The sequence below is a fragment of the Pholis gunnellus genome (genome assembly GCF_910591455.1).
Source record: "Pholis gunnellus genome assembly, chromosome: 3".
Taxonomy (NCBI): Eukaryota; Metazoa; Chordata; class Actinopteri; order Perciformes; family Pholidae; genus Pholis; species Pholis gunnellus.
The window spans coordinates 26,578,093-26,600,329 of record NC_136529.1 but is presented as its reverse complement, the minus strand read 5'-3'; the positions used below and the strand labels follow the sequence as shown (position 1 = coordinate 26,600,329).

Here is a 22,237-nt window from a genome sequence, read left to right as displayed (position 1 = left end):
TATTAGAGAGAATGAACACTTGACTCCTACCGGAGAGCGTCCCCTCGTCTCCTTGTTTGTCTTCCTCCTCATCCTCTGCTTTGTCCTTCCTCTGTCCTGTTAATCCCTTTCCTCTCGGATCGACCCCGTTTCCTCTCCTCAATCTTCTCCCCTTGTTTCCTCTTTTGATACCTGCTCTGTCATTGTAGACTTTACCCTCATCTTCATCTTCATCCTTCCTTCTCTTCATCCGTCACATTTATTCAGAGATAAATAATATCACAGTGCAGGAAGAGGCAAGAAGCCAACTGGGCTTATTTGAAGCCTCCATTTATATTTATAGAATATTAAAATATAATAATATTACAGAGAACATAAAATGAATATGCATAAGATATGACTACGTACAATATTATTGACAAGATGTTTTTACAAGGTATGAAATTTAACAATATCAATACATTACAAACAACAAAAGAAAATGTGATTGTGTCGAGTGTATGTACGTATGTATGTATGTGTGTGTGTGTGTATATATATATATATATATATATATATATGTATATATATATATAAATTAAATTAAATTAAAAAAAAAAAAGCAATTACAAAACAACAATTAGATTTTCTTTTTGTTAGGTGGGAAAAGTCATCCCATAATTTGGTTCCTCTAAATCTTATTGAAAATGTACTCAGTGAGTAATTTAGGAGGATGAAGATTGACGAGCTGAGTGAACCTGTGAATTGACTTTAGAGTATTTAAATGATCAGAAATATTATCTTATAAATAAAAACACAAGTTTGAGAAATATTGATGTCATGAATAGTAAGAATCTGCAGTTTCTGACAAAAAGGAGCAGATGAGATGTGTTACTCTCTAAAAATAGAATATATAAGATTTACAAGTTCTAGACATCATTTATCAGCATGCAGAGCATTGACACTGTAACAAAGTAGAATATGAATTTAAATAAAACGTTTTTACTGTTACAGGCAGTACAGAGGCTCGTAATAAAATGACATGGGAGGTGTTAAAGTTCATAGAAATGTGACGTATAGGATGCATTATTATGACACAATAAAGAACATTTAACGTGTTATGTACTTTTAATTTGGGAATGTAGTGGAAGGGTTTGATGGTGTAGAATAAAGACTTCTGATCTTTTGGGTTGTGGACGTTGAACCTCTTTCTTAAACTGAAAAAAAACTTTCAACGTTGAACTTTTCTGCGTGATCGACTCGTCTGCTTCCACTCGGGTTTGTTCACCGTCTCTTCTCCCCTTCTGATTGGTCCAGAGCCGTGTCCTTCGCTGCTGCTGCAGAGACACATGGCGGAGCTGCTGAGCGTGGACAAAGACATGGCCGCCTCGTTCCTCAACAGCGTCCTGAACCAACTCAACTGGGCTTTCTCCGAGTTCATCGGCATGATCCAGGAGGTGAGAACACATTTCACGCCGTCAATGTGCGTCTCCACTGGAGTTTAACATGGAGCTCCAGGTGTGCTGATCCACACCGGGTCCTCCACTGTTGACGGTGACCTCAAGTCATTATTAGAGTTTCCAAACTTCAGACTCTATTGCAGCTGAATTTCAAAGTTCTCTTGTCGTAAGAATTAATCAACGATCGATCGGCCGTCGATCTTTTTACCCGGACGTTATTGGTTCTAAATGGTTTGATCGGTGATCTCTACAAAGGCCGATCAGATGATCTTCACGCTGCTGAAAACTGCTTCACTGGAGTCGCAAATAAATACACGGTTAATGCAAAAATGTTTTGGAATAAGTAGAAAGAATTGGCCTGGTGATTGGAATGCGGGACAGGTTTTTACGGATCACATCGTCGTGTTGGCAGCACCCTCTGTCTTCGGCGAGCGTTTGATTGACGGATGGTTCATCCGAGTGTCTTTTGAGAGTGCCTGCCCTTTACCAAAGAATTCCCAGTGACTGCTGCTCGGATGGTTTTGAGTGAACAAACCATCTGGTGACATAAAGGTCAGGCTACACTAATATTATTCGTATTAAACTATTTGACTAATTAGATTCCAGTGGTGACTGCGTGTGAGTCCAAAAGTCCACATTTATTGAATAAAGGTTAATAATTCATCCGCTGCAGCCTCGACGTTTCAAATCCTCTGAGTTGATTTTGACACCGGACTGCTGTGAACCCAACGAGCTGTGGAAGGACGGAGAAATCCTTTAAACTATAAGACTAATTTACTGGTCGGGTCCTTTAATAAACACGACGTCACTGACTTCATCAATCATTGATATGAGAGCAGTTGAGATGCAGCCACATTAAATAAAACCGCATTCTGTGTGTTATTATTTTGATGAATCCTCATTAATCCGCTGCGAGTCGTCTGACTCTAATTGATCTCATTGCTGGAGGAGTATCTGGTGTTTAAGGCGCAGCAGCAGCCTCGGCTTGTCTTTTCTTTTTTTAGTCTTTTAGCAGTTCAGAGGACGTTAATATCACTTCAACACTTTTGAATTATAATAACTTTTCTCTCTCTGCAGAACAGACTTTCTGTCAAGTGCAGCCGACGAGGTTTAGTGACAAAGAGGCTTTAACATTGAATCTTATTATTATTATTATTATTATTATCATTGAATATATAATGTTGTTCAGATCAGCAAGAGGAGAAATAAAGAAATCATATTTTGTCATCACACGAGTTGTAGATGAGTCTCTCAGGGAGATAATTAGTTTAGTTTATTTATTTTGCACAATTTAAACAATAAAATAAAAATACACAAACGTAACAGAGATAAATGATATCACAGTGCAGGAAGAGGCAGAAAGCCAGCTGGGCTTATTTAAAGCCTCCACTTATAAAATATAATAATATTACAGAGAACATCACATTGATATGCATCAGATATGACTACGTACAATATTATTGACAAGATGGTTTTTTACAAGATATAAAATATGATAATATCAATACACTACAAACAATTTTATCTCAAAATACTACATTCTTTTATGTTTGTCTAATATTCATTATGACGAGAGAATAAGTGAATCATCAAAAATAAAACTGGATTTAAAATTGGTCTCACTTAAAGTGTCATCTGAAGTTATTATTAGTGTTATGTATTACGTAGCAGGGCTTTTATTTTGAAAGGTTTGTCAGAATTATAATTGGATAATCAAACATGTTGAAGATGTTGAAGTGTCTTTAAGCTGCAGGTCACAGATACAAACGTGTCGTTTCTTTGACTTCCTGTTTCAGATCCAGCAGGCGGCCGAGCGTCCAGAGAGGAACTTCGTGGACACTCGTCAGCTGAAGGTGAGAACACGAACCACCTCGCAGCTTCACTCAGTGTTTCAATATACAGAAGGAAGTGTAGACTGCGAGTACGTCACCAGTGTGATCACATCTCTGACCGTGATGTCACTGGAATCTACTGCGTCATTATAACATGAAGACTTCACGAAGAGCTCCTTCTGTGACAGGCGGCTTCACTTCCTGCTGCTGTCACACTTAACCATCAACATGCTTCATCAATGAAACTGTTCAATATCAATGTCGTTTCATGATGTAACGTGTGTTCTTCCAGGTGTGTGCGACCTGCTTCGACCTGTCTGTCAGTCTGCTGCGAGTTCTGGAGATGACCGTCACTCTGGTTCCAGAGATCTTCCTGGACTGGTCCCGTCCGTCTGCAGAGCTCCTCCTCAGACGGCTCGCTCAGGTAAGTCACACCTGGACTCTGGTACTTCAGAAAGAAGTAAAACATGGTTTTTCATATATATTCTGTATTTTTGTTCCTCTGCAGTTGTTGAACCAGGTGTTGAACAGAGTGACGGCAGAGAAGAACCTGTTTGATCGAGTGGTCAACTTGAGACTACCAGGTACACACACACACACACACACACACACACACACACACACACACACACACACACACACACACACACACACACACACACACACACACACACACACACGTTTGTATAATTGTGCTTATCAAAATTATTATTAAAAAAACATGTAAAGCAATGCTGCCTGCAGAGATCAGTCAGTGAACACTGTGAACAGATGGATCTATGAGTCCATTTAACAGCTTGATGAAATAAAAAGTAATATTATTATTATTATTATTATATGATTATTATAAGGAACCTGATGTGTTGTTGGGGAGGTTGAGGTTTCCTGGTGCTCTGATCTTGAAACAGGCTGTTAAAGGATCTGATGCGTTCCTCCTCATGACTGACAGCTCGATGGGATGGATTTAGTTTGTGTCTGACTCTGTAGTTATGAGGTAGAATAACTGATAAATATCCAGCCATAATAATCCAGTGAAGCATCAGCTGTCAGTCGAGGACTCTCTGAACCTACAGTGTCTGCCTGTAATGAGGCTACAAGAAGCTTCTGAATGAGTTTGTATTCAGGCTGAGTCCTTAACAGCGACCTGGTTTCTAATCTGGACCTGGACCTCTTTGCTGCATGTCGTCCCCTCTCTCCCTCTCTCCCCCTCTCTTCTCTACTTTCATCTCTACTTCTATCTAATAAAGTCAAACTGAACTGAGTACTTGTGTGCTGCAGGTCTGGAGAGTGTGGACCACTACCCGATCCTGGTGGCTGTTACAGGCATCCTGGTCCGAATCCTGGTGGACGGAGACAGACAGGGGTAAGTTTTTATTACCCACAATGCACCCGAGCAGGTGTTTCTGTCTGGCTGTAGCTGGTTTCCTACAGAAGGAAGTTTCACTACATTAGATTTCTTCTTGGTTAGTTTGTTTCAAAAGCTTTTGAAACAAAGAGTGTTTGTTCTTTATCGGTCGCTGTTGAGTTTATTCGGGTGATTTTACTGAAGATGCAGGAAGACGATGAGAACAGAAACCTGCAGTGCTGCCGGATACGAACTGTGTATCGCTCCTCTCAATCAGATGACTTGATGTTAATGTTTGATTTTATTTAGTGGTTGTAGTGTTTCAGAAATTCATGAATTACAGCTCTGAGGCTGACGTGAGCGGTTTCTCGTAGTTATGATCTGAACCAACACGAGTTATTGTTTTTCACCTGATGAAAAGTTGAACTCCTTGTGTGTGAAAACCCACTTGTTTTGCTGAAGTTGTGTAAAGTGCTGCGTCGTCAGTTGGCCGGTCGGCTCGTTACTAAACGTCGATACTTGATGATTAGAAAACACTTGATTAAATCCAAAATGTGTCCGTAGTCTGGGTTCTAACAACACGTGTGCAACAACAACACCACGCCAGTGCCTTTCTCGTTCCGTTAACTTTTCTTAATTAAAATACAACATCAATTTGTGGAAAATGCAATATAAGACCCACCATTGTTTCTCTGTCCCTTCAGCCGCGGAGCCGAATGCTTCTACTTAATCAAACCCATCAATCGATTATTGGTTTGCCCAAATATTCACAATATTCTGGAAGCTTTTATTCACAGTAGAAACTCAGATGCGTCTCTTTATCCTGCTGCATAATATGAACAAGCATCCTGATAGTAATCTTGATTAATAATAATAATGTTACTCAAGTATTATAGGCCCTCAGTGGAGGTTTTATGGTTACATTATACTTATATGCATCTTCTACAGACACAGAATAACAAGCGTAAAGAAATGTAAACAGATAAGAACCCACAGCAACATGTGGGGAAGTGGAGTGTTTGTTTGGTCTGGATGATCTTTGCTGCAGCTGCAGAACAGAGAACGGCTTCTTCAGCTAACGGGGGGATTTGGTCGCTTGATGAGGAGACGCTAATTAGAGGAACAGATTTTTTCGGCGGTGCGTTCGAGCCGTGGCTGCCGGCTTTTCATCAACATTTGATTGAGCTTTAATTAACAGGCTGTTCCTCCGGTGACATGAATCCAAACTCATTACCTCTCAATTACGCTGCTGTCACATGACGCCGTGAAGATTCTGCTGGCACCATGTGGATCAGACTGAGAGGAATCCGCTCTGTGGGACGGTGTTTTTTGGGCCCCCCCCCCCCCTCCATCTCTTTACTTTAGAGTGTGTCCGATTGTGCCGCTGTGTGGAGCATTATGTGGCTGACGGGTGTTTGGCCCTGTGGATGACTGGATAATTGGGTTTTTAACCTCGGAATAATGTTTTACCTCCTTTCACCACACACACACACACACACACACACACACACACACACACACACACACACACACACACACACACACACACACACACACACACACACACACACACACACACACACACACACATAACCAGTGTAGCTTGAAATGAAGCCATCAGAACATTACAAAATGTGGCGAATAAGTGTTTAGACTCTTTATCTGGGGACAGAAACATGGCTTCCTACGCTGTGACTAGAGTTTGTGGATGAAAAATGAAGTTGTCTCTTTCAGGGCCTAGCTAGTTAGCTAGCTAGCTAGTTAGCTTGCCTATTCCGCCATGCTTCAATGCTACAGTTATATAGCATTATTAGCTCCACGTGAACTACTGGGCTTTGGTCTGTGTTTCCATTTACATCACCTGACTCCAGCCAATAGTTGAATTGAATTGCAGTTGCTGTGCATATTTATAACACAATATTGTAGAATTCAAATAACTTCAGAACGACAGTTCACAAACCAATGGGTGACCTCACGGTGACTACGTTCACTTCTTATATACAGTCTCTGGTTCTCGGACACTTTTGGTGGACGCTCATTGACGGTGAGGAGCTGCCCCGAACGATTACACAATTACGATTAGACACAGAAGCGTGTGAGCATAAGGTCCAGGTTGAAATATGTAGAAGTTGCCCTTTGATATAACCTCGCACGGACTCTCCCGTTTCCCTGAGCTGATGAACTGGAGACATTAGAGATGAAGACCTGGTTCTCTCCGACTCTGGACCTTGAACCAAAAGACCTGCAGAGACCAAAGACGGGTCCAGGATCTGAGACGCTCCGGTTACACTTCATTCAAAGGAAACTCCGGCTCCTGATGACGTCATCCGGCAGACTTTAGCCGAAGTTTCCCTTTAAGTTCCTTAAAGTGGAAAAGAGATTTTTCTCACATATATTTTACACACACACACACACACACACACACACACACACACACACACACACACACACACACACACACACACACACACACACACACACACACACACACACACACACACACACACACACACACACACACACACACACACACACACACACTCTCTCACATAATGAGGGCCACAGTGGGGCGTATCACAGGGTGTTGTTGGAGGAAATTTAATTAGCGGACGATAAAAGCTGCCGGCTGGTGCCGACCGACAGGAATCAGATCCTGTGACTGAATCTCTCTCGTTCTCTGGTCTCAGACTGTAAAGTGCAGGATTCTCTCCATGTAAAATCAGATCAAACGGGATTTTATAACAACACAACACACACACATTTATTATGAATGAATGAAATGTATTTATATAGAGCTTTTCACAGACAAAAAAGTCACAAAGTGCTTAACAGAGCAGACATTTAAAAGCATAAAAAGAAACACAATGTGGCCATAGGGCCAATAATTTACATATACGTATAAAAACTAAACGAAATTAAAACATTTTAAAAGCAGGTCTAGGACATGGGTTTTACCCAAACGCCAGTCTAAAAAGGTGCGTGTTGAGCAGGTTTTTAAAAGTGTTTACAGAATTATAGCGAGATGCAAACAAAACTGACATTTTAGAATAATTTAACATACATGTCTTTTATTTATTATACATCCACTCACTATTATACGATACAGGATCGCACAATTAAATATTATTGTGGCCTCAACGCTACACACAGAAGTAATTTAAAAATGGATATACAAAATATTCAAATAGGATAGAACATTAAAGTAGGCAATTAAATAGGAAAAATATGTAAAAGCAGAAATAAATAAAAAACTAAATTATATTTACAAGGAAGATATACAGTTAGACACAGTGTTGCGCTGCATCGTGTTCTCTATGTAAAAAGTAACAATTATTTTAATAAAACAAAATATTTTTTTGCAATTCATATCGTTCTAAAGCACAGTTAGTTGATATTAGTTATTAGTGGTTAACAAGAGTGTTCTTTATTCTAACAGACAGCGAAGAGAATAGTTTATAGAAGATGTTTTACTTAAATACCCCGAAACCTTTAAATAGATCCTAAAGCATCCCCTGCTTTATGGTCTGTTTGACTCTAAATGGACCATCATTTACTAAATGAACATCATGCTGTATTGAAGAAGACTTGAAACTAGAGATTGAGACCATAAACTCATGTTTACAATGTTTACTGAGGTAATACATCAAGAGAGAAGTAGTCATTTTCTCATAGACTTCTATACAACCAGAGGAGTCGCCCCCTGGTGGACATTAGAGAGAATGCAGCTGTTAAAGACACTTCAGCATCAGCTTCACTCGGCAGAACCGGAGGTGCTGTTGGTAACTTGGCAGAGAGGATATTTAAAGGTACGGTCACGCGTGCGATGATAGTCATGCTGAATGTGAGCCAAGTAGAGTGAACGAGGCACTCTTTGTTTTGACAAAAACACAAAAGAATCATTGAAAATACCAAACGGCTCCTGTCGTTCGCTCTGAATGAAAACCAAAAGCTCGCGCCTGGAACAAAACCTCGGCCGTTCTTTGGAGTGAACTCACTCTTATCACGCGTGTCACATATCAGAGCACCTCCTGGTACTTGATTCAGCGCTGCTCTGCATACCCAACAGCCTGTAAATACGAGCTTTTTGTTGCTTTTCATTCACATTCAGCTCAGGTTATCAGCCTCCACCTGTTTTATTATTCCACTGTGCTCCCCGGACGCTGCTTCAGGATATTTATTGATCCCCCCCCCGTCGTCTAATATGTGCTGTGGCTCAGCAGTTTGTAGTGCTCCTCCTTATCTCTCAGCCTCATTGTGGATGTCTGAGTAACGTCACTGAGTGAGTCGCATATTAATGAATAAATGAGTAATTGTGAAAGTCTGACCCGCTGCTCTTTTGTCATCAGTGTCCTGATGGTGCGAGCCGATTCCCTCTCGTCTACTCAGCCGGCTTCTGTTGTGATTGTGGAGGACGGATGTTGTGTGGATGAGTAAACTTTTACTGGAACGAACGTGAACATCGAGAGTAAATACACGGAAATGACGTGAGCTGTGAGCTGTCAGACTCTGGATAGAAACATTAGTGACTGATATATGTTAACGTATTAATAAGTCAACGTATGTTTTTATAATAAGAAGATGAAGTGACGACGTGTGTCTCTGGTAGCGAATGATCAGCTGAAGCTTTATCGTGAATTTTGAGCTCATTGTTTGTCTGTTCTGGTTCACTCTCACCGCTCTCATAGCATAACTTACATAACTATGTTATATTATACGTTCATATTTATTAATATATATTAATATAGTGACATTCGAAGCCCCGTGTGACCGGTAGTCAAAAGGCGAAAAAATAAAATCCATCTTGCGAACCTTTTTGGGCTGAAGAAGTGTTTCCCAAAAACGTTGTACCTGAAGACGCTTTTAGAAACGATGGAAGGATGACTTCTTCACACTGCAGGAGGAACCAAAGACTACATGGTTTTGGAGAGTTCACACACAAGCTGTTAAAAAAGCCACAAAATCGCAGCGAAGACACTGAAACCTTTAAAGTAGAAAACCAGTAACATCTCACCAGAAGATCAGTTTTCTCTGCATGAATACAGCTTAAAGCCGCCCTAATGGATGTGTTTGTACAAACGATAAATCAAAGGACGCAGTCATCTGACCCCTAACTCAGCAGCAGCTTCACTGTTAAAAAGGTGAACTTAATGGAGCTTTTAGCAGCTAAAGAGTGAGATATTTCATTCAGGAGGTGGTGGAGACCAAAAAGAGAGAGAATAATAGATTCATCAGGTGACACAAAGACTCCTCGTGAATCTGGTTTTGGTTAATGTAACTTAAAGACACACACAGAACTTATGTAAACTGTTAACTTTAGTCAAATACAGATTCTCTGTTTACTATGTTGCCACCATTGTGAACCACATCCACCCGTTCAAGATGAGCTGAGTGAGAGCGGCCATGTCGGTTTACTGAAAAAAACACAAACGTTCAGCTGCCGTCAACAAATCCACGCCGACACACGAGGCAATTAAGCAGCTGTGACAGGAAGTGAGCTCACTTCAACGGTTTTCTCAAAAACAGATTTTTTATTTTGCGGTTCATTAAAAATGATCAGCCAGAAATTAATGAGTTCAGGACTCTTGAGATGTCTGTTTTTATATATATATATATATATATATATATATATATATATATATATATATATTTTTTTTTTTAAATGTTCCACTTACAATGTAAGATGTGGTGTCTTATAATTGGTCTGTTTAAAGAAAATCTGACACATGAAGTTAAGAGTTTGAGAAAGTTTTCTGCAGATATTTTGAAGCACTTTTGTTTCCAAACGGTGTATTTAGAGAAATCTGGGTCAGACGTGTTGTTGTGTGCGTTCACTGTTTATTCATGTGTTCCCGTGTTAAAGACACCTGGTCAGTATTTTGAGAGGTTTTGTCAGATTATCCAAGTCTAATTATTCCCATGAGTTAAACTGTTTCTCACCTCTTCTCTCTACTTTCACTGCCTCGTGTCCTCTTTCTGTCATCGCGCCTCATGTTTATGTACCAAACACCTTTTTTTGTTTTTGTCTCTTATCAGACAACCCCTGTAATGAATGGTAATATACCGTATCTGACCTTAAGTTAGCACAGAAAACACAGATGGTAATTTATTATCTGACCAACAGAGACGCATATACGCAGCTCACTTATATAATTCATCCTGGTCTGATCTGGATTCAAGACATTTGAAGTAACAAGTGTAAATGGAGTCCGAGTGGTTCATATTGTCACAAATCTATCACAAAGCAAAAGCCATTCTGTGTGTTTTTCTACGAAATCCATGAAGATGTGTACATTTTTGCTCGTTACATGAATACGGTATTTTCAAAATAAACTTCCATCTTCACAGGAAACTTATTGAGGTTTAGGAAAAGATTGTCGTTTGGGTTAAAATAACCACAGAAGTGCAGTGAAAGTATGCAAGTTGCGTAAGAAAAAGGTCAACGTTGATTTCTCGTTCCACACGGGAACAAACGGCGGCCTCCTGTCTTTATACTTTATTCATAGCAATTCATGACATACAAACTAATTTCTCGGGAGATCTACAAATCCCAGCGTGTTATTTTTCGTAGACCAGCCTGTTCCATTGTAGCGAGCCAGGCTGCCTTTTTCCCCCTGCTTCCTGTCTTTATGCTAAGCTAAGCTAACCAGCTGCTGGCTGTAGCTTCGTATTGGTCGTACAGAGCGGTATCAATACTCTAAAACACCATCTTCATAGAGTGGTGGTGTTTGAATTGTCAGAATAAGTGCACAGATATTATAAATATAATAAAATGAGATGTTTTTATTGGATTATTGTACTGATTTTGTACTAATGTATTACATGAAACAAGTCACAGATTCAACCTGCATGGCGTCGACATGTGAAGAGCAGATGAGAGAATAAAGAGTTGATGCTCCACAGATATCTGTGTCTTCATCAGTGATGGTGAAAGTTAATCTGGAGTTCTGACCGACCGTCTGAGCCAACGAGCGGCCTCTTCAGCCCACGTTGTGTTCTTCTCATATGTAAATTTGTACTCGACCGCTTCCTTTTAAAAAAAAATGAAGCATCACTTAAGGTGATCACATTTCCAAACTCTCGTCTCTTAAATTCAGTCTTTTTTCTCTCTTTCTCACTCTGATGTCTCTACAGCAGCTGGTTACTGGTGGTTTGAGGGGGGTTTATTTGTTGGACTCAAACAGCGAATTGTTGTATTCACTTTTCAGCTTTTGTACACATTCAACACACCAGATATAACATTGTAAATCAGTGAGCTTTACCAGTCTTTATGCTAAGCTAAGCAGCTAACCAGCTGCTGACTGTGGCTTCATATTAACCGTATTGACATGAGAGCATTAATCTGAACATCTTAACTATTCAGGCTAGTCTCATCCAGCGTTTCGTAGCTATTCCTACGAAAAAATGATGCGCTGTAATTCGTAGGTACGTTCATCCACGTAATCATGAAAGAGGAAGTAAGGAGACCGCTGTTTTCTTCTGTGTGAAACTATAAATCAATATTGAGTTATTGGTCACGTAAATTGCATACTTTAGTAATGGCCCTCACGTAGATATTTTAACCAAAAAAAGAATTTTTCTAAACCCAACTAAGTAGTTTTGTTGCGTAAACCTAATTAACTAGTTTAGTTGCCTAAACCTAATTAAGTAGTTTAGTTGCCTAAACCTAAGTAGTTTTGTTGCGTAAACCTAATTAAGTAGTTTTGTTGCGTAAACCTAATTAAGTATGTGATGAAATATAATTTCAGAGGGGTTAAATATCAGCCAGTGTTTGTCACTGAAACATTTGAGGTAAATAACATTTTGACGTCTTCAACCCCCAAAAGATATTATTGCGAGACCAACTATACGTTGAAATGATCGTATAAATACATCTAGATACTCAGATACCCCTTCAACATAAGTGCTGGAACCAGTAGACACGGAGTACTTTCTATATGATGATGTCGTTCACTATGATTTTCTTTCTCAGTACTTAAGGGGGAAATGAAGGGAAGCATCAGTTTATGGGGTCCGAGTGATAAAAGCATGAGGCTTCATGTAATTGCCCTCAGAAGCTCACAGAGAACATTGTGTGCAGACATTAGTCCGGCGGTCTTATCACTGCGGGCTGTGATGGGATTCCATCAAGGACTTTTCTTTGGTCTGTCCTGCACCTTATTGCTCCCATTATGGCGTCCACACGTAATGGTATTCATTGACCAGTGACCATGGTATCGACGTCCTGATCCACCTGCAGTCCACGCTGCTCAAAACCTTTTTATCTCCCCGATGACGCCACAACACATTCCTTTATCTTCTTATACTTCAAACAGTACATCATATTAGGCTAACATGTAGTCGATGGTGGTACATCTACTCAAGTTCTGTACGAGTTTGAGGCACTCGTACTTGTGTATTTCTTAATATCAGAGGTACTTATTGTACTTTCTACTGTACTACATCTCAGAGGTACATATTATACTTTCAAACTGTCTGAAACAGTCACAAGCTGCGACCGTGTATATATTTGTAATCGTGTGTGTGTGTGTGTGTGTGTGTGTGTGTGTATGTATATATACTGAGGCTCATTTTGATTTCACAAGCGTGATCTTTTCTTTTTGTGCATATTTAATGAGCATCGTTGCCGGGAGCCTCAGACTCTTCTGTGTACATTAACTGTTAAATAAAGACTGTTTGGTGAAGAATACCAAAGCACATTCTTACACATCAAAATGTTTTTTAATTAAGTACATGATGTAAATCCACGCAGAGCAACATAGCTGTGGTTGTGGACTTGTTTGGCTTCTTTCTGTGCCGCCGCGCTGCTCGCTGATTAATTGAATGGGAGACGAACGCTCGTCCTCTGAAACAGCCTCCAGCTGTGTGTTGAACTAATTTCACGTCCTAATGCAGCCGGCTTTACTAATAGGTTTGGGCCACTCGTGGGTGTTGAAGTGTTTGCATGTAATAAATCAGAGAGGCAATCTTCCAGGTTTAGCTGGAGCTGCCCTCCATTCAGCCGTGCAGCTCTGCACCGGTTTGTGTCCGACTCAAAGTCATGAGACGTGTTACTCTCATGACTAAGAAGGTGTTTTAGAAAAGCAGAATCTTTTTGTTGTTGTGGCCCTTCTGCAACAACACTGCTTGTTTTTAATGAGCTCTCTGACATGCTGAAGAAACAATGTCAAAACAAAACTTTAGTTTGATCCATGGAAGTTACACTTCTGTATATTTCTCAGCCTCAAGCCCATTTGTTCCCACTGAAGATCTTTAAAAACATTGTAATCTTTGGTGCCGCTGTTTTCTATTTTCAGCCCAGTATCGTGAAAAAGCCTCGAAATCTGTTGGTTTCGTCTACAGGGTACTGTTGGTTTTTGTTGCCTAAACTCAACTGTTGGTTTTTGGACTTTAAAAAAAAGTCATGCAGAGCGACAATTTATTACAAGAAATCAATAGATTGCATTTTTATTTATTTCACAAACTGCCGTGATACTGTGTTGATATTTTCATGTATATTTATGTTCCTGAAATTAATAACAGGCTATTAATAAATCAGTTGGCGTATTATTGTGGTCCTCCAGTGTTCGTCGGGCGTTGACACAGTTTGATGTATGATTTGCATCGTGACGTATTTCTATCGTGCAGCTTTGCGTGGGCAAGCAAAGCAGCAGTATGTGTTTCCTGTAAGACCAACATTTGAGGCTGTGGGTTCATAATTATTATGGGATGCAGCCTCAGCCCAGTTTGTTATTCATAAAAAGAAAAGAGGGGACGACATGCCGACTTTGTATAATCTTTGTTGTCCCGTGCAGGCCGAATGATTCACCGTATAAATTGAAATGTATTGATATGGTATTGTTGCACGTAGGCGGGTACATGTGCACAGTACCCCCCCCCCCCAACCCCGAAAACAACGCAGAACACTGCTCACAAATGTGGAGTTTCATTTTTAAACTGGACTTGCATGCAGGTACACAGAGGTCCAAACACATGATGCAACTTTAAGCCAGAGGCAGAAATAGAAAGCTTTGTGTTGTGTTGGGACATATTGTATAAACTATTTCTATACATTACGTTTGGACAGGATTTCAAAGGATGAAAGAGGTGTTTTATATTTATTTCTTTGATAATTAATCTCATGTGCAGATTAAACCAACAGTCTCTCAATACCGTCTCACTTCCTGTCTGTGGCCGCTCAAAGCCGATTGGTTCCTACAGAAGATCTTAAAGAACAAATTTCATGTTTAAAAAAAGAAAAGTCTCCTAAAGTTTTGGTGATGGTGCATGTGTTTGGGACTATTTTCAGCGGTGGATTTAGATTCTGACGACTACATTTGTACATATTCTAACATCTTCTACAGGATCTCTTGGACACATTTTTCTTTATGTACGTCACAGTGATGTGACCGCTCCTCCGTCTCTTCTTCTTGCCGCATTAAATCCACAGTTGTTGTTGTTTTTTTACATTTTATGGATGATTTCAATCTTACAGTAGCTTCCTCCTCTTCATTCTTCCTTTCCTGTCCCCGTCTCTGTATCAGCGTTCCTCCACCACTCGTCCTCTGTGTCGTCACTGATGTATTCTAACGGTGGTCTCTGCAGTGCGTTTAATGTGTTCAACTGTTGGTTTGGTTTAGTCTTCTTCCTGTCTCTGTACCACTCGCCCTCTGTGTCGTCACTGATGTATTCTAACGGTGGTCTTTGCAGTGGTTTCGTGTGTCCATCGTGCTTCCCTCCCCTCACATCGGGGACTATTAACAGCTCTCTCCTCCCTCCACAGTGTAGAAAATCAATGGTGCTAATTATTGTCCATTACCTCGAGGCTGAAAGACATCAGAAGCAGCTCGCGGCCCATGCACAGATTAGATTTGAGACCGAGGCTAATTAGCTTAGCAGCTTTGGACCACGAGAGGCCGGGGCTCTGGGGATGTTGTGTTCCTGCCTGCTGCGAGTTTTATTGCTCCGTGCGATCGCTGCTGATCCCTCTGAGCCGGGAGGATGGTTTCTCAATACGTAGTAAAACCTGAGACGTGACGATCGCAAAGTCCTTCAGTTAAGACAATAGGACTAATGCATATTTAGAATTTAATTAAATTATGCTGTAGTGGTTACACCCAGAACTTCCCATTGGTTCTATCATAACCTTTCCACCTTCTAAGGGCGCTAACAAGATCTCATCCCAAGGGGTTCTACCGAGAACCCTTTTATATTCCAAGGGTTTCATCTAGAATTCTTAAGGTTCTGGGCCGATGTGGTGCAGTAGAACCCACAACATTGTTCACAATCAGTGTTTGAGAGGGTCTGGATTCTGGGCATTCTAACACCCATGCTTTCAACAATCCTTGAAGGGTTCTTTGGATTAAAATGTTTTCTTAATGGAACTATTAGTCTTACAAAGAAGTCTTGAGAAACTCAAGAACCCAGAACCAGAGTGAGAACCGGAGCCTCACGGGAGGATTTGCATATATTAAACGTGGCTTTTGTCAGCAGAGAACAATATTTCAGAGTCGTGTGTTCACATGTGACCTGCTGTCTGTCCTCTCCTGGTTACAGTGACGGTAGTGCTGCTTCCTGTAGAGCCTGGTGTATAAATACACGTATTTATACGTCAAGTCTTACAATAACAAGTCTAATAACAGAGACTATTTAAAGGGCTTCTTGATGAGACGGATGAATACAAAGATGATGGCGGTGATGAATGCAGTGATGCAACGTGAGTGAAAGACGAGTACTCTTTATGTTGATCTATTTCTGGTTCACATGTGAGGGGCCACCACAGTAACAGAGGCAGTGGTGCAAGAAAGTATTTAGATCAATAATGTAATTAAGGTAAAAGTTCTTTGTTACATCTTATCTAAGCAGTTTGGGAAACTCTGAGACGTCCAACCAATAATCTATTTATTTTAATGTAAAATCTGCAACTACAGTCGGATAAATGCATTGCAGTAAAAGATACAATATTTACCTTTGATATATAGTGATGTACAAGTATAAAGTACCTCAAAACTGTACTGAAGTACAGTACTTGAGTAAAGGTGCTTAGTTGCAGAAAACTGTTAACTGTCTGAACTGACGAACTGTGGTTAAAGACCAGTAACTATGTACATTGTGTGTTTAAATTGATGCTTTTCTACCCAGAATGCACTGGTACAAAGGGAGGGAGAGGGGGGAGGGGGGGGGGGGGGTCAGGAAAACACATGTTGTGTTCTCACTAAAAATCAGTACCGACCCGTCTGCCGTCACACCGATGGAGCGAACCCAGAAAAGCTCTCAAACATGGAGTTGGTGTAAATAAGCTGCAGTGAGATCAGATGTCACTAGACGTCGTCCCTCAACTCCGTTCTTGCATCCCAAGTTGCAGTTACAGTGACCGGCGCCCGGCAGAGAGAGTCTTTGGTTAGATCTCCGTTATACATTATTCTGCTGAGTATACAGAAACCCCAAAATACAGAATATATACAGAACCCCCCCAGAGGCTAAATCGACCTCAGACCGATGGGTTCCGAGGTTGTTTGTGGTTCTGACTGAAATACATAAACAGCTATTGGATGGATTGTGATGAAATGTGGTTTCATCGTTCATGGTCCCCTCAGGATGAACTGTAATAACTGATGATCCTCTTTTTTATCCAGCGGCATCATCGGGTCCAATACTTTGATTTATGAACAAAAACCTGCAGAACTAATGACATCATCAGCCTCAGCCATACTGAAAGTGTTTGCGTAACCTTTTTATAAACTGGACAGCTGCTGTAGTACACACACACACACACACACACACACACACACACACACAACCCTGCTAGAGCTTCAATAACGTTACTCATGCGACACATGTTGCAGAAGAAGGAGCCGTGACACACAAGCAGGTTTCTGAACACATTCACTGCGCAGTGCAGCGACAGTTCCATCACTTTTATTTCAGTTTCCTAAACAGCTCATTCAAACATTCGTGGTCATCAATTAGAAAATGATGAAGACAATAATCTTGTTTTGGGACAGGTGGATATATCAGGTTGTTGTGAAATACATCTTAGTTGTTTTCTCATGCAGGTGTTGAATGTACCGGCTAAACCACAACTTGTTGTGACGTCCTACCAATAGTTTAATTAAGAAGAAAGAAATGTGTTAATATATAATTGGAATACATTTATTACACTTTGAATTAAATAGAAAGAATATCTAACTCTACAATCTGTGTTTTTTATTATTTGTAGGATTATTAAAGCTTCTGTTCAATGTAGTCACTGTGTTGAAAGATGCATCATTTTGTGTATTATTATTTATTGTTATTATTCAGAAGTGTATTTGCATTCATGTCTGATTCAATTGAGTTCAATTCACACACACACACACACACACACACACACACAGTGTGTGTCATTGTCGGAGCAGATTTCCCTCGTCTTCTGAGTGGTCCTCTGTTACCGTGGAAACGGCAGAGCAGCTTGGATGGCGGGTGGGAGACGGCGACGAAAGAGGAAGTTCTGAGGAAAAGTGAGATGGAGGGGAGGAGGAAAGGTGGGAGGATGTGAGGAAGGACACAGACTTGTGAAGGGTCAGAGGGTTTTAGGGATAAACCTGAGTGAAGGAAAGATCATACGGGAGGTTTAGGAGGGAGGAAAGGTTACAAAGGAGGTAGTAGAAATAAAAGTGTAGTAAACGGGGGAGGGGCAGAACAGAGACATTTCGGGGAGAAAAGGACGTAGAGAGAAACAGAATGAGTCAGATTATTTAATGCAAGACAGAATATAATTAAAGACGAACCATAAACTCGTCTCACAATTACATAATTCACAATGTTTTTCTCACAATTACATTTATGTTTTTTGACGTCTGGAATAAACTGAAAAAAGCAGATTTCTTTTCTTTGTTTAATTAACTGAAACAGAAAATATCTTTTGTCTAAACTAAAACAAAATCCCAAATCAAATTAGTAAATGAATAATACAAATGAACATGTTGAGCTTTGAATTTGCATGTTTTTTGTTCTCTGCCGCTCAGTCTCGCAAATTCAGTTTTCATCTCCCCGTTTTCAATCGTCACATATTCGCATCGCTAAATTTCCTGCCTTGTGAAGTATCGTTACATTCCTAATAAAGACAGCAGCAGCTCCGTCATATAGTCTCATTTAGTTGTTTATTATTTTCTCAATGAATTAATCAGTTTGGTCGATAAAAAAACAAATCTGAAAACATAGAAAGACACACAGGACAATTGGTCAAAGGTGATATCATCGGTCCAAACATCAAAAAAGGAAAGTTATTATAAAGATTTCCCAGTTTTGTTTAAAGAAAATGATTTAAAGTTTGTCAACTTAAGCCCACTATGTTTCTCTCTTCGCTCTGTTTTTGGTCTCCTCCACCTCTTTAGGGAATATCTGTCTCCTGAGCTGCTAAATGCTGCACGATGTTCACCAGCTCGTCTCTGAGTCTGTCTGCTGAGCAGATAACGTACAGTTGTTTTTTTACAGCCTTCTACAGCCACAGCTGTATATTCAGCGGATCATTATATGCGCTGTAACCACTTAAATGTGTATCATCGATGTAACTGACTCTATCATTTAATTGGCCGACCAGGACGGCTCCGGTCTGTAGCTTCGGTGTGGACAGAAGGAGACGTTGATGAGAGTTTTGGCTCAACAGCAGCAGTAGCTTGGCTCTGCAGAGCTCTGATGCACAGATGGAGCCAAAAGAAAAACAAGCTAACATGCAAATAAATGAACACTGGGGTCCGTTCACATCGACGCTCATTAATACGACTTAATGTAATTAATTTGTTTACCGATGTGACCTTTATTTGATTTACTGCGCGGCTGTAGCAGCCTGCAGGGCTTTTTCACAGAAAATAACTGGCTGGAAATGAAACATTTATTCAACCCCTCGTGTTTGTTTTAATATTTAAAAGACAAAAAGGATGTAGTGATGTAGTACTTCTGTCCTCATAAATGCAATTTAAGGCCGAAAGAAACAGTTTGATTACATTATTTCTAACAAATATGCACGATAGCACACGGTTCAATGTTCTTTTTTCTCAAATAACGACCAAAGTTAATTATCACGTTTAATCATCATTTAAGTAAATGAAACTGGAGTTTCACCATCAAGCTGAACTGTCTGCAGCTCCCGACATGATGGATAACAGAGCTGACAGCGCACATAGTTGTTTGCTGCTACATCAATGCCCTGAATGTTGTATATTGCTCCTTTAGGTTTTCTACAGGATCAGACTAATCCGGTGATAGTTGTCCGTACATCCATTCTCACATTTTCGGAGAACGTTGCATTCAGCTCGCAAGAAAAGTGACAAAAATAGTTTTTCCACAGAGCTTTTTGTTGTAGACATGATTGAGTCACAGCGCGGTGATTTTAGGTGAAGGCATCATCTTTGTCGTATTTTAAAGAATGTATTGCTGAAATGCATAATTTACTTGGAGTTTTTGGTGATTGCAGCAGAAGCTTAAAATGCTGTTTTTATGGATAAACGGGCACAATGTTTAAATATGAACTGACTAATACTGGCTGACACTTCAAATAATAAATTGAAGGAAATTCCTGGATATTTGCTTTAAAATGAAAAGAAGCACAAACACTCATTTTCACCAGGATGCATCTCTTCCATACTGGTTTCACAAAGTTTAGAACCATGATTGATTTACCTAAAATCAAGTGTGTGACAACATAACACAGAACACACCGAGTCTTACTTTTCCAATAGTTCCTTATTCTGCAGTGAGAGAAGGAGCGGAAGCTACAGAGAGATGTGATTCTATTTACTCTGGTTTTCATGAATAAATGATGCGATACGTTTTAGTAGAGAACGAGAGAGCATCAGATGGGGATTCCTTCGTAATGGATGTTCGGAGGGTTTGTTGTGGTGCAGTCCTGTAACACATCGTCTCTGTCCTGTGGTGAATTTCAAGTTTCTTTACAGGCCCCAGAATCTAAATCACGGCTCACTATATCACACCGGGAATAAAGAAATGCATGGAATACAAACGCCTGAGTGACGCACCTAAAGAGTAGCATGTTGATATCACCACAGTCCAGTGCTGGCCGATCATAGACTGAATCAACTGAACGTTTATCCACAGGCCGAGGTATTTGCAGGAAATCACCTGATAAACTAAATAAACTCAACTTTTTATACAGAGCATGAGTTTCTGAGATAAGGATGAGCTCGTTGTAATACCTGAATATTGGCATTTAGATTGTATTTTGCCAATGGCTGAGAAGAAGCTACAGTACAGACAACTGGTCTATATAGAGTTTAAAATATAGTCATTTTTAAAATGAGTAAAATAAGGATTTTCTGCTGCGGTTATCAGTTGCTCCAACATCATATTCACACTTTGAGAAAAACTAACTGCATTACATTACAGTCATTTAGCTGACGCTTTTATCCAAAGCGACTTACAATTCAGATGCTATCATACCGTAGTCACAGCTACGGGAGCAATTTTGGGGTCAAGTGTCTTTCTCAAGGACACATCGACATGCAACCAGTGGCGCCGGAGCCGGGGTTTGAACCGCCAACCCTCTGAGTGGAGAGCAGGGGCCGTCTTTCAACCAGTCGCCCACTGAGTCTGACCTCCAGTCTTTAGAGACTTCATGCATGCTTCACATTCACACAGACTGCCTTTGACATCGCAGTAGTTAGCAGCCAGATTTGTCTGTACAAAATTGTATCATCTGCATAAAAATGTGTTTTATATGTGTTTTGTAAAATGAGAACTGCAGTGGCCCTCAAACAGTGTCCTTATACACATCTCTGGATTGCTGCAGTGAGGGTGGAGTGTGCAAGTGATATAACTGCAGGAAGAACATCATTCATTTGAAAACACCACCCAAAGCACATTTTATCAATACAAAGAGCTTGAAAATCGGCAAAGTGTCCCTTCAAGAAACCGGACAATACATCAACAGACACGGCTTGTTAATCCATCAGGATATCTCCAGGAAACGGTAGAGTCATCAAGAGTTCTTATTGAATGGTTGTGTTGTATTGACGAGCCTTTAACAAAAGCTGCTGATCCACCTGTGTTCATTCCGTTGGTGTAAAAAGTGTTTCAGTATCACTACGGGGCAGGAAACAATCCATCAAAGACAATAGAGCCTCTAAAATAAGATTATTTGGCTTCACTTGTTTGTCAAGTATTAAAAATATGTTCTACGGTTCACTAGACTCTCCTTAGTTTGAAGATGATAAACAAGTGGAGCATGACGTAATGTGTGTCGGCTGATAAGTAACAAGAGTTTGTGGTCCAAATATGCCGACAACTAACAAGTTCATTTCTTTAACTTTTATTAATCACTCAGTTAACTGATTTCCACAATCAGTTGATGTATCATTACCAGATGAATAATAAATATAGGTATTGTTATTGTCACTTTTCCTGTAATTGTTGAATTCCTGATTGAAATGATCTGCTTTGCCTCACATTTCTGAGGAAACATGATCTCGTGCCAATACTCGACTCTTCTAACATCCGATAAGAATCCTTCATCCAGTGCCATCAAACTAACCGAGATCAGATACGTCCTGTAGGACATGTTTCAGTCCACACCGTGTTCTGATACCAAGCCGCTTTATTTACAGGACGTGGCCAACAATGACTGTCTCCTGCCGCTCAGCACAAACACTCGCTTGTGTTTTCTTCCTCTT

The 22,237-nt window shown here is 40.2% G+C and overlaps 1 protein-coding gene across 1 annotated transcript in view; it reads left to right on the top strand.

Moving 5' to 3' along the window:
* Positions 1-22,237, top strand: part of rnf123 (ring finger protein 123) — a 100,191-nt gene that overhangs the window by 34,644 nt on the left and 43,310 nt on the right. Inside the window, exons 32-36 of the mRNA XM_079156478.1 lie at positions 1,276-1,415; positions 3,215-3,271; positions 3,543-3,674; positions 3,759-3,834; positions 4,529-4,613. Of these exons, the coding sequence (XP_079012604.1) occupies positions 1,276-1,415; positions 3,215-3,271; positions 3,543-3,674; positions 3,759-3,834; positions 4,529-4,613 (490 nt within the window). The remainder of the gene's footprint in view (positions 1-1,275; positions 1,416-3,214; positions 3,272-3,542; positions 3,675-3,758; positions 3,835-4,528; positions 4,614-22,237) is intronic.